This window comes from Bactrocera neohumeralis, chromosome 2, assembly GCF_024586455.1.
Source record: "Bactrocera neohumeralis isolate Rockhampton chromosome 2, APGP_CSIRO_Bneo_wtdbg2-racon-allhic-juicebox.fasta_v2, whole genome shotgun sequence".
Classification (NCBI taxonomy): Eukaryota; Metazoa; Arthropoda; class Insecta; order Diptera; family Tephritidae; genus Bactrocera; species Bactrocera neohumeralis.
This window is the reverse complement of record NC_065919.1, coordinates 13,581,297-13,595,036: the sequence shown is the minus strand read 5'-3', so window position 1 is coordinate 13,595,036 and position 13,740 is coordinate 13,581,297. Positions and strand designations below refer to the sequence as shown.

At 32.7% G+C, this 13,740-nt stretch overlaps 1 protein-coding gene across 9 annotated transcripts in view; it reads right to left on the bottom strand.

Annotated features, from left to right (window-relative positions):
• LOC126767739 (G protein-activated inward rectifier potassium channel 3) overlaps nucleotides 1-13,740 on the bottom strand; it is a 93,571-nt gene that overhangs the window by 22,364 nt on the left and 57,467 nt on the right. The window contains exons 1-2 of one of the 9 annotated variants that reach the window (XM_050485324.1): nucleotides 9,449-9,713; nucleotides 5,119-6,481 (exon numbers count right to left, since the gene is read on the bottom strand). The exons of 7 other annotated variants lie outside the window; for them this stretch is intronic. In XM_050485324.1, the coding sequence (XP_050341281.1) occupies nucleotides 5,119-5,246 (128 nt within the window). In that variant the 5' untranslated portion in view covers nucleotides 5,247-6,481; nucleotides 9,449-9,713. Of the gene's footprint in view, nucleotides 1-5,118; nucleotides 6,482-9,448; nucleotides 9,714-13,740 lie in introns of those variants that run through there. One more of the 9 variants, XM_050485325.1, reaches the window with a different exon arrangement.

The following is a 13,740-nucleotide window of genomic DNA, read 5'->3' as shown; positions in this document are numbered from 1 at the left end:
TCGTTCATAATGCAAATAGTTGTTGCAATGAAAAAACTAAAATTTGAATTTTGTAAAAAAAATTAAATCACAGCACACATTATATATATGTATGTGTTTACCGTACAACTACATATAAAATATATAGATAATTAACAATTAAAATAATTAGATCCGCCTTACAAAGTACAGCACTTTCAGACAATACAATTAACAGCTATTTGCGCCAGTAGTAATTATATAAGTATGACAACTTCATCGGCAGGCAGTTTTCAGCGGCTGTTGTCACGTGACACTTACTGCTCTTTCAGATAGAAAACAACAGAAAAAACTTATTTACATACTAAATAACTGGAAGTTAAAATGAACGCCCTTTATAAAATTTAATGTGAATATTTTTACTTTTGTAGTTATATATATATAGATCGACTATATAACGAAAATATATATAAACATACTGTGAGCAAGAAATAGTAAGGCTTTTTAATGTAAATTTTCGTCGAAATGTTTTTCAAAATTGGTATGACTATGAGTGATAGATGTCATGAAACATACTATTACTGGCGATGAGTCTTGGATCTATGCTTACGACCCGGAAACAAATGATCAGTCGGCCGTATAAAGTGGCAAAGGTGAGGCGAAACCGAAAAAACCACGTCAAAACAGGTCTAAAATCAAGATTATGTTGACACTTTTCTTTTATTATAGAGGTGTGGTGCACTCAGAGTTCCTTCCGACAGATCAAACTGTCAAAAAGGAATACTAATTGAGTGTTTTGCGTCGTTTGCACGAAGCTATTCGTAAAAACAAGGCTGGAATTATGGGCCGACACCTCTTGGTTTTTGCACCACGATAATGCACCGTGACATACTGCTTTGATTCTTCGTAAGTTTTTCGGGAAATTTTGAACAATGGTATTCGCCTGAGTTAGCACCGTGCGACTTCAGCAATAAAAGAGGTGAAATTTATACATCCATATGTATGATTTATGCTCCACAAACGCATATTATATGTCAGTGTACATGAAATCTTTCCAAAGCTGACAACATTTTATTTATTATTGCACAGCTTAATGACTTAATGACACTACAGTTAATTGGAAAAAATGCTCAAAAATTATAAAATTAGAGATATGGGTATCAAAGAGCTTTAAAAGACAGCAGAGCATTTGTAGATACAAGCTGATGACGTGAATACACTTTCGTATTTTTTTACGCTGAGTAAGGTAGTATATTAAGTATGCAAGAAAGTTCAAAACACAGAGAGAAAGAAGGAAACCTCAATCACAATCAATCAGTACTTACAAAATTATGTGATTAAGAAACTGCAACAAAATATTATAAAACAGAAACCTAACCTAAATATTCTCGTTTCAAACGTTTATTGATTGAAAGCGTTTATTGAAAAACTACAGATATTTATTGAATACTCATGCCAGTTCTATGAATTTGACTTATAGACTAGTTAATGAATTAGTTGAATTTATAAATAGTTTTTCTGCTTAATTTGAAATATCCGTCAATAACCGTTCCTCTATCCGTCAATTGCATATTGATCGATTTCGCATACGTCGTGACCACATCTTTCTTACAGCAGATTTGGCCACTTCAGCTAGATTCCGTCCTTCGAGTGCGGCTGGTAGCGTTGAACGACGCGCCCTAAACGGTAGGCTGAAGGTTACGAAATCAGAGTCGTCGATGTCGGTGTCTGTGTCTGAGTTGCCGTCACTATCACAATAAGCAGAATCGGATTCGGAGTCGGATTCTCTGTTGTTTTCTCTGTCATGAGCCACTGCAGCAGCGGACAATGCGGCAAGTCTCTGCAATGCCGATGGTTCTCCAGGATTCGGTGGGGTAACTTCGTACGGTTGAGGTGGTAATATGGCAGCACCAGCTTTGTTGATGACGTTTGTTGCGACTTCAGTCATTTTTATTGAGTTTTTATAAGAAATTAGTTTAAGCTCGAAATTTGTTTAGCCACGGAAGAGTTCGCTGTTTATTCTTCTTTGAGTTGCTCACTTGTGTGCTTAGAGACGCGATTGTTTTGCGAATGTGCTGCTTTGCTGAAATTGCCCTAATTTATATCGTAAAAAACAGGCAGCGCTACACACTTCTTCTTCTAGCTGTTTTCTGACAAAGGAAGGATCTAGCGCAAAGCAGGTACCACGGAAGACAGGTATAAATTTCCTTGAAATTCTAGGAGGTCTGTTTTTAGTAGGCTGTGTTTAAAAGGGATTCATTGTTATGATATTGCAACCTTTTTTGAACAATGTTTGTTTTACATAATTTAGTTTGGTTATTGTTGTCTCAAAAATACCATTTTTAAGAGTTGAAGGCGTGGCGCATGAAATAGAACTCTTTACGTCACAAGGTTAGTAGAGCAAAATGCATTGATTAATTTTGTTGTTCAAATATTTGAAATTGTCATTAAAGTAGCCGTAAATGTTTTGAAAATATTTGGCTTTACTAAGAATTAGCGGAAAGTAGGTGGGTACGGTTTATAATGTTTACACAATTTTTTGCGAAAGATCATGGGTTATAGTTTACTATGGAAATACTGCTTGAACGAGTTTGTTAATAAATGAAAAATTTTTACAAGGAAAACTGTTTAATAGTAATAAATGTTTGGTAGCCAGGATCTCGTATTACCTATTAATTAAAATTTTAGTAAACTCTGAACTAGTTCATCAAGGTCTTTGAATGGCTGTTTTCGGCAACAGGGTTTTTACTTTTTAATTTCTTTCATTTGTAATTTCTTATATCTTAGCCAGTTATATTTACATCCGTCTATTTATGTATTAAAAACAAAAAAAAAACGATAGCACAACGTGTCTGCATTATTAAAGAATATTTCAAAAATATTGTTAGATTGGATGCTGGTCAAAAATATTTCTAAGCGATGAAGCACATTTGCGCTTTGATGGGTTTGTTAGTGGCTATTCTCAGAACCCACATGCATCCAGAACTTGTCACAATTTGGTGTGGATTTTGGCTGGAAGCATTCTTGGACCATAGTTTCGTTAGGAGGATGAAGCTACTGTTTTTGGCGACATTTCATGATATTGATATGGGCAATATGCGGTTTCAACAAAACGGTGCCACATGTCACACAGCTCTTGAAACACTACAATTCTTGCATGGAACATTTCTAGATCGTGTACTCTCCCATTTTTGTAATTCGAAGATCATCTAATTTAACACCATAAGATTTGTTTTTATGGTCTATTTAAAATTATGGGTCTATTGCAACAAGCTCACAACCACGCGTGCTTTAAAGTAGAAGATTATCAATAAAATTCAGTCATATTTATGCCGAGTGTCAAAAATACAAAAAATATGTTAATGTAATATTTTTTTGTATTTTTGACAAGATATTTTCATGACATAGGTGATTTGCGAAGACAAATGTCCAACAAATTATTCAGATCGAACTTATTGTACATATGTAGCTGCAATAAACCCTTTTTATGCAGCGGAGAGCAGTCTTTTTTCCAATATTTCTAGAAGTAAGCGATTGTTAGAAGGTTGCCACCAACACAGCTGTATATTTGCAAACATTTAAAAATCATACTTTAAAAATAAAAAACAGTCAACCAAAACATAATTTTAAATTTCTTATCTTACTTCAGCATTTTTTTACTTTATTTTTAGCTTTATTTTTTCTTTAGCTGTTCCCTTATATTTTTTTAATATTTGTTTAATTATTCCTTTTTCTTCTCATTCTAATTTACTCTTAATGGTTTTATCTTTCTGTTTGCATTTCCCCTCATTCTTTGCTTTAGAACGTTCGCTACAAGGCTAAAGGCGTTTGACTTTGCTCAGATGTTTTGAAGCGATCAGCAAATGAAAATTTAATAAATACAAATAAATATTTATTTATCAAAGTGCCTATATACCGAGCATATTATGTATAACTATATATTTCAGTATAAAAAAGTTTCTGATGACGCTTTAGTTCACGTAATTTTTAGAAAAAAAAGGAACAATAAACCAATTTTAACAAAGAGAATCTAGCAAATAGTTTAAATATGGTACGACACATTCGAAATATACGTATGTACCCGTATGTACATATGTATATGCAAGAGGGCGTGACGGAATGAGGCTAAATATAAAAAAAAACCCTTTCAACACAAGCGCCACACTCAGCTCATCCTCAAGAACCACAATTATAAGCCTAGCAATTATCAACCGATTATATATACTTTAGATCTTTTATATAAAATTTAAGAAAATTTAAAGAATATTTCGTTTCACCGATATTTAATTCTCTATAAAAAAGACTCTTACTAATTTTTTGTTAACCTAACGGTTTAAAATGTATCAACAGTTGAAATTCGACTATTCTAAGGTACTTTTTCTTTTTCTTAAGAATTTTGTAACTTAATGTAAAACAATCACGGTAAATCGGAATTCTCATATTGTCGGTCTGGGTCAAATTTGATCAGGTGGTATATACATTAGAGCGAGTCGTATTTTTCCTATAAAATCGCATATTCGAAAAATGTTTTACGGATCATTCGAAGCAAATTTACCTAAGAGACTGTGGGTCTAAAACCGTTTTCGAGCCAGCGATTTGTAAGTTGAAGATTTTTAAGGATTATAACATTTTCTCGTCACTTTTTGAGATATCCGCATGAAATTTAGTACATAGATGCAACAACAACTATATCACATATCTCTCATCCAATCGATTAATCAGATTATTTAAACTTCGCCTTAAAAATTGCTGGTTCTAACCCGGTAAAGTTATCGAGAATGCTCTGTTGAACCCAGCATATGTGATACCCCGTATACGTCATTTTATAGGAAATAAAACCTAGAATATATCCACCGATCAAATTTGACCCGGACTGACAGCTCTCAAAAGAGGCGGGGGCCCTTCCCGTAACAATTAAAAGCTCAGTCTTACCTTTTTAGAGGTGTCTAAGAACCTATTTTTCAGAGTACGGCACGAAAACAATATTTGGGTTTTTGGACCCACCCTAATATTCTTATAATACATATAATTAAGTATAATCACTAATTGGCTATTGTTAAGCACAGAAAACATTGAAATTGAAAATAAAAATTATATAATTATATAACGGGTAATAGTACTTAAGTGTATAAGTATGTATTTGTATTTGTGTGTATGTACCTTAGCAGCTCCGCACGCCAGCCAGGCTCACTGGAATGCGTCGGCCGAAACATCAGCATTGAGAGGCGACTCAAATTGCGTTTAATCTCCGGCATTTTATATGCAAATGTTGTACCGAAGAAGCACATAAAAATATCTTTCTTATATGTATCTATATAACTATTTGTATATGTATATGTATGTATGTATAATGGCGCACAAACACTTTTTGGGATTTGATCAAAGAAATGCACTGCAACGCATGCACAAATACACACGCGCACGTTATGTATTTCGGACACTTTGGAATACTGACAATTGCACGTTGTTGGCTTTTACTCCTTGCGTACTCCTTTCACGCCCCTCTGCGGCCAATAATGCTGATTTCTTTGCTGTCTTTGCTGCCAAATGCGCTGTTTAGCTGTTTCTAGGTGAATTCAGCTATTGACGTAACTGTTATGTACGCTATACACTTATGTATAAATATGTAAAGTTGATTATATGTACATATGTATGTATGTACGTTGTTATATAATCGTTGCTTGCACTACTATTTCACATATATAAATATATGTACATATGTATGTATATCACACATGTTTGTTTGAATTGTGATTTGTCGTTTTGCATATTTTCCGCTTTACGCTATGTTGTTGTTGTTATAATTTTTGTTTTCGTTATTATTCGTGTTGCGAAAATATTTTTTCCAAAACTATTTTATTTTATTTTTTAATTTTGTTTTCAATTAGGTTATTTATTTGAAATACACACATACATTGTATGTACAGAAGTGTATATAAATATATTTATATGCAAGTTGTTGTTGTTTATGCACTGAAACACGCCAGCATTCCACCGTTGCAAGCATAACATTTATCGCCGCTGAAGGCCAAATCGCTGCCACAACTGTTATGTTGATACGTTTTGTTGTTGTTGGCGTTGTTGTTATGGCCGTTGCACTTGCAATGCATTTTGCTGTCGCAGCCTATGCTCCAACTCGCATTTATGTTGTCGCTGTTATTTATTTCAGCAACAATCTTGCACTGACATTTGTTATTGTAGTTGTTGCTGTTGTTACAGCTGTTGATTTTATTGAATTTATGGCTATTTGCACAATTGATTTCACTTATTTGTTTGCCTCTGCAGTTGTTGTTGTTCGTCTTATACAACTTCTCGGCAGCAACACGCTTCTGTACACGGTGTTTTATGTAAATAGCATTGTTATTATGTTTATAGCCTTCGTTTGTTGTAACACACATTTTCAGGCCAAACATTTTACCATCATTGCACTTAACATTTGTGTTTGTCGATTTGTTGTTGTATTGCCGTATTGTTTGATTTTTTTCGTGGCTATAAACTTTGTTTTACAAGATTTTAAAAGGATCTGTTAGAAAAATATATTTGAATTAACTTTATGTGCGGGTATTTAAAACTGGTAACTTTTTTACGTGAAATATTGTGACGGAAATAAAAAAACATTAAAATATCTTTTTTTAATATTTATTACAAAAAATTATTAACATTCTTCAGTTTATGTTGAGAAAAATTTTTTTCTCTTCATTTTCAGAAAATTTGTATCAAAATTTACTTTCTAATTTTTTTTAAATTATGAATTTTAGGTTTTTTATATAATATTTATTTTTTATTTTTCTATTATTTGATTTCTTTATTTAATTTTTTAATTACTATAATTTTTTTCTTAATTTTCTATTATTTTTAAAATAGACAAAAAAATAATTTTCTTTATTTTTAGAAAATTTCTATCCATAAATTATTTATTTTTTCTTTTATTTTCTTTTTTCATTGAATTAATTTAAATTCTTTTTGTTTTAATTTATTTTACTTCTTATTTAATTTTTTTTAATTTTATATACTATAATTTAAATGCACCATTTTTTTTTTAATTTTTAAATTTATGTTCTTTTATTTAATTTAGTTTTATCTTATTTTATTTTGCACTTTACTTATTTTTTGTCTTATTTTTTCATTTCATTTTAATTTATTTTATTTTTTACTTTTATTTATTTTTTATCCTTATTTTTTATTATTTTTAAAACAATATTTTTATTTATTTTCAATTTTATCAATATTGCAGTAAAATTTTTCGTTTTATTTTATATTTGGAGCTTTATTTCATGTGTTTCATTTCATTATTTTAAACTATTTAATTCAATTTTGTTTTATTTTATTTTCATTTATTTTATTTTGTTTATTTAAAATTTTAATAATAATTTAAATTAATTATTAGTTGAATTTTGATTTAATTTATTTTATTTTATTTATTTAATTTAATTTTATAATATTTATTTTTTATTTTATATTATTAAATACATTATTTTTAGATTATTTGAAATTTTAGTTTATTTTATTCTTTATTATTTTTTCATATTAAAAAAATTTAAATAAAAACATTTTTTTATTCTTACAGAACTTGTATCAATATATTTCATTTAATTTTAATTTTTGAGCCCAATTTTATATTTTTTCTTTAATTATTTTAATTTATCTTATTCAATTTCATTTACTATATTTTATTTTATTTTTTACTTAATTTATTTAATTTATTTTCTTTTTATTTAATTTTTTCATTTTATATTGTTTAAATTATTATTTTTAACTTTTTATTTTATGTTTTTTATTTAATTTAATTGTATCTTATTTTATTTTTTTTTATTTCTCTATTTAATTTTTTATTTACTTTTTATTCTTATTTTTCTATATTTTTGGAAATTTTTATTAATCTTTGAGCTTCATTTTCCATTGAAGTTTGGAGCTTTATTTCACGTCTTTTATTTTATTATTTTAAATTTTTTTCTTTTATTTAATTTTATTAATTTAATTTAATTTTGTTAAGTTTTTATATTTTTTTTATTTTATCACACTAAATACATTATTTTGCAATTATTTGAAATTTTACTATATATTATGTATTTTTTATTATTTTTTATATTAAAAAATAGAAAAAAACACTTTTTCTTTAAACTTAGAAAATTTCTATCAATATTTTTCGTTTTATTTTAATTTTTAAGTTACATTTTATGTTTTTTATTTTACTATTTTAATTTACTTTATTATATTATATTTTATTATAATTTATTTAATTTTATTTATTTTTTTTAATTTATATAATTTTTTTTTGTTATTTATATTATATACAGAATTTTTTTTCATTGTTAATTTGTCAGTGATATTAACAGTCATGTTTTATTTTAATTTTGGAGTTTTTGGTGTTTCTTTTACGATTTTAATTTACTTTTTTTATTACATTTCAATTTGTTTTACTAACTTTTTTATATTTTATATTATATACATGATTTTTTATAAGAACTATGATATTTTCACTTTTTCACACTTTTGCGAAAATATTTTATTTTGTTTACTCTAAAATAAATATATGAACAAATTCCACTTTTCTCCTGCTTAACCACAACTTTCAATTTTATTATCAACAGTTTTCTATTTATATCTATTTATTATTATTATTATATTTTTTTCTATTTATACACATATTCTCTACTTTTTCAAATATTTATTATTATTTTTTTGGTTTGTAAGCGCATTTCGTACACAAATTTCTACAAATGTTTCCGTCGTTCTTCAACCATTATGTCCAGCCTTTTTTCAGCTCACTCGCTGTCGCTTATCAATGCCAAGCAAATGTTGCTGCATTTGCTCAAATGTTGCTGACACCAATCGCGGCAATATGCATAATTTGCTGCTACGCACACTCACGCAATGCCACCCACACCTACATACACAAATGCACCGACGCACGCACCTGTGCATGTGTGCGGAGGAGAGGAATTTTCATATGCAAATGCGCCAAAGATACGCGGACCGCGTGCGCCATTCACTTGGCTACTTTCTGCGTAATTTCCCACAACATCCAAGCGATACACGCTGTCACTAGCCAATTGCATATGAGTGAGGTGAAATGAAAAAAAGGCAATAACAACAAAAGTGAAATAGGAAAATCGTCAAAACAAACAAATTGAAATTGTTTATTGACCGCAATGCTACAAAACGAATGCTAATTTTTGTGTTGTTGTTGTGATGTCTGGCATTTGCATATACTGTTAGTGTTGTATGTATATATTATGTAGCGCTTGCCATTTTGTGAGCGCACGAAACGAAAAGCGCTTACTACAAAATTGCTTTTCGCCTTGCTTTGGCTGATTTTCCGCTAACAAATTAATTTCAGTTGCTTTATTTTGAATTTTCACCATTATGGCTTACAGCGCACACACTTCCAAACACACTTTTTACATATGTATTTTGCAAATTTTATTGGAAAATAATATTTTTCAAAACACAAAACGTTTTTTCTTCAACTCTTGAACACGCTTTATACCTTTGTTTGCCACTAAATTTCGAATTTTTTGAATTTTCCGTTGCATTACACCTACCAGTGCTTAAACCGCAACCGTTTTCAACTGAGAATTCCAAATCTACCGCCGTCGCAAGCACCGAGCACAACGCGCTACCGTAACGGAACGTTGGTCCGAGCCAACCCCCAAACTTCGAAGAATCGAAAAGTTCTAACCAACTACGCCAAACCGTTATGCATAAGTACTTTGTATCTCTGGCTACTCAGCGCTACTGCGGACCCGCCGAACAGATACTCGACGATTTATACTGAACGCTTTATGTCTTTGCTGATGTTGACTGATGTTTCTGCTGTTGTTGCTACTGTTGAGCTGGTGAGCTGTTGCGTCTAGCGCGGCTGCCTCGGCTACTGTTTCGGTTGAGGTGTCGAGAGAGCGAGCAAATATGCAACTCACAGTCCACATTATGCGCCGCTGTTTGCGTTGTTATTATTTGTATTTTTATATAAAAAACAAATTTCTCACTTTTTATTTGCTTTTGCCTTATTATTTAAAATATATGCCGCTCACTCATTATTTACATTAGCTACGCCGCTTAGATGTAGAGTATATGGCACGTTTTGCTGTTGCTGCTCATACATACTTACATATATATAAATACAATGTTATAGAAGTAATATGGCAGGACAAATGCCAGCGAAGACTTCTCCCCCTTCATGAGGGGTCTGCAGATTGAACATGCTTACCAATATCTCGCGCTCACAGACCACCCTTCAAATTTGCGTTTACCAGCCCGGCTTGTCTATCTAAGCGTACGATCGGCCAGCAAGTCAGTCATACGTCAAACGTCACACAAGCGTGCCAGCTGTGCTGGTTGATGTTCTATGTATTTCTGTTGCTCTCATGGTTGTTATTGTTGACAGTATCACATTGGCGCGGCGTGTTGCTGAACGGAAGCGTTATTGTCAGTTAAGTGCCAACTGATATGCTCAAAGCTCAAATTGACGGCCTACCGTATGCAGCAATAGCAATAAAAAAACGACAAGTACAGTGTTCCTTCGATATGAATGTGCATGTGAGCGCGAGTGCATTTCAGAGTAATTTACGACTACGACGGCTCCTTTGACGCTGCCACTACAGCTCAGTAGTCGGAGGTTGCCGTAAGGAGCTCTCCGTCAATCTTTGCTTTAGACTACCGGAACACTGTAGTGTTTCTCAAACAGAAGTTATTGCGATTATGGTGGTAGACGTCCTCTTTCAGGGACGCTGGACTTGCCAACCGTACGCTCAAAGCTAGTCAAGAAGTGTCTGTCCTCACTAGAAATAATATGAAGCTTCTTTATCAGCAGACTCGTTTGAGTGCCTATTCATAATGGAATCGCTGGAAACTGCAGAGCTAATGAACTAGCTATCATCATCGAAATATGACCGAGTTGGATCTCCCTTGACATACGGCATTCTAGTACTGGCCCAATAGGTTTCACGTCCCCGTAGCAAGCGCTGGTCCTGTGAGCTTAGCTCCAGTGTAGATCCTTTTGACATAGAGTAGAATGCAGGAGATCTACTGAACTACTTGACCTTAGCAAAGTTCATCTTGCCGCAGTCGTAGGGGTTCGTACTGATCACCATCCAGTAGACTTGGGTTGGTAAGCTAAACGTCTTTTCGGGCGCTAGTTGTTCAAGGTTGTATGGAGGAGGATGGCACGGACACATCAAGGCACTTTCTTTTCTATTGTCTAGCCTCTGCAAAACTGAGACTGACACATCTCGCTAGTCTTACCTTCGACGAACCAGAAAACATAGCTGAAACTGACATTAGTCATCTCAACAAATTTGTGAAATACGCAAAGCGCTTTGTCGAATTGTAAGGCCCTTGAGGTACCGGACCGGCGTTGAGGTACCTAAAACTCTTATATAATAGATCATAAGACCCTTACAATTCGACAAAGCTCTTTGCGTATTTCACAAATTTGTTGAGATGACTATTGTCAGTTTCAGCTATGTTTTCTGGTTCTAAGCTGTCCATGTGAGATCCCTCTTAACCTAACCAATTTTTACGACAAAAATCTTTCAGTTTTAGTATATTTTGGTTTCGGATGTAGTCGAAATTTTACCGGTTTCAAATAACGCTCTTCTTGTATAAAAAATTAAAACTTAAGGGATCAACTGTACGAGAAGGTTCAATGATCTTACTTGAAAAGTTGTTTGTATTTTAAGGAACCCGCAAGCCAACCGGGCAGCAACTTTCGAACCAAGGAAGAAAACGACTTTGACTTGACAGAGATTTGTGGAGGCTGGAACTATTTAAAGGCTGGATCACTAACTTTTCTTTAATTTTGAGGAAAGAAATAGGTTTTGTTGTAGCGGGAGAATTATGCCGAGTTGACAGTCCTTGGACGGATAAAAATTCGGGTTCGTTCCGGTTACGTAAACCCGACTGTCGTAGGTAATTGTATATGTACCCAGCTCACGTTAACAGAAGCTTTACTATTCTAACAAGTAGTCAAATATGTAAATATGTATATGTGAGTAGTATTTATACGAGTGTACTGTACCGAAGCTCAAAAGTGCGCTGCCACCGTGTGCTATCTGTCGGCGTACGCAAATTTCCTTTATGACAGCTGCTTATCAAAAGCGTCAACCGATTCACACATCAGGGTTGATCATTTTTTTCCTTATCTCGAGCAAATAATTGTGGCCATTTTTAACTTTTCTGCTTTACTTTTTATTATTAATTTTTATATATATTTAGTAATCATGTGTATAAATATTTATCTCAACCGTTACGCGTGGTAAAGTGAAGTTTTAATTATTTACCCTTGACGACTTGTGAAGTTAAAGAGGGTGCAACCTTTCTTGCAATACCTTTGTCTATATATGTATGTGTGTATGTATATATTTAAAACTTGTTGAATAGATTTGGGTATTTTTAACAAATTATTTCATATCTATAATATTTATGATGACAGCTATGAACAGGCCAAGTAACATACAAACTGAAACAGCAGACGAAGCAGGGATTTAGATAAAGCAAATATATGTATATGAAGGCTTTTAAAGTATTTGGCGTTCGAACGCATTTTTCAAGCAATTTATTTATAATTCATCTAATTTGGAATTTTTGTGAAGTATAACAAGTCAATAATTAGCGGTCTGACGTATAGATGGCGCTGCTAGAATTAAATCCATATGAATTTTAGTTAGCTCGAATCTTCAAAAGTCAAAAGAAAGAATATAGTTAAAGCTGAAATTTCACTGTCCTAGGAAAATCAACCAGGTTGGTATGATAAGTTTCGATGTTTCGAAATGAGCACCGAAGACGTTGAACGCTGTGAACGCCCAAAAGAGGTTGTTACCGACTGAAACTTCAAAAAATCCCCAAAATAATTTTGGATATCAACTGAACCTTATCATTCACGAATATTTGGGTATGAGAAAGCTTTGTGCAAAGTGGTTGCCGCGCGAGCTCACTTTTGACCAAAAACAACGACGACTTGCTGATTCGGAACAATGTTTGTAGATATTCAAGCGTAATAAACCCGAGTTTTTGCATCGATATGTGACAATTGGCGAAATATGGCTCTATCATTTCACGCCGAAGTCCAATCGACATTCATCCGAGTGGACTGACCACTATGAACCTAATCCAAAGCGTGGGAAACCCCAACAGTCCGTTTGCAGGTGGCGTATTCATTTTGGGATGCGCATGGAATCACGTTGAAAAAGGAAGTACCATCAGCAATGGTAGTAGTCATTGCATTTTTGGACCGTATGAAGAACAAAATCGCCGAAAAAATGGGACCACGACAATGCACCGTGTCACAAGTGAGTGATAACGATGAAACGATAACTATGAATTGGACTTCGAATTGTATCTGCATCCACCGTATTCACCTGATCGGGCCCCAGCGACTAATTCCTGTTCACAGATCTCAAAAGTATGCTCGCTGGGAAGAAATTTTCGTCGAATGAGGAAGTGATCGCCGAAACCGAGTCCTATTTTGAAGCAAAGGACAAATCATACTACAAAAATGTTATGGAAATGTTGAAGGGTTACCATAATAATTGCATCACCATTGAAAGAAACTATTTTGAATAAAAAAACGAATTTTGCCAAAAATGTGTGTTACAATAGGTATATTAGGTATAGTTGTTCTGTGAGAGAATTTTAAAAAAAATCGAGACTCGGTATTGCATTGCAGTAGTCCTCAAACTGAGGTTCAACGGCTTTTTTATAGTGAAACCCCTGTTAGCATTTAAAAAAGAAAGTATTTCGTTATAATATTGACCCGGCATACCTCAGAATTGGTATATAATA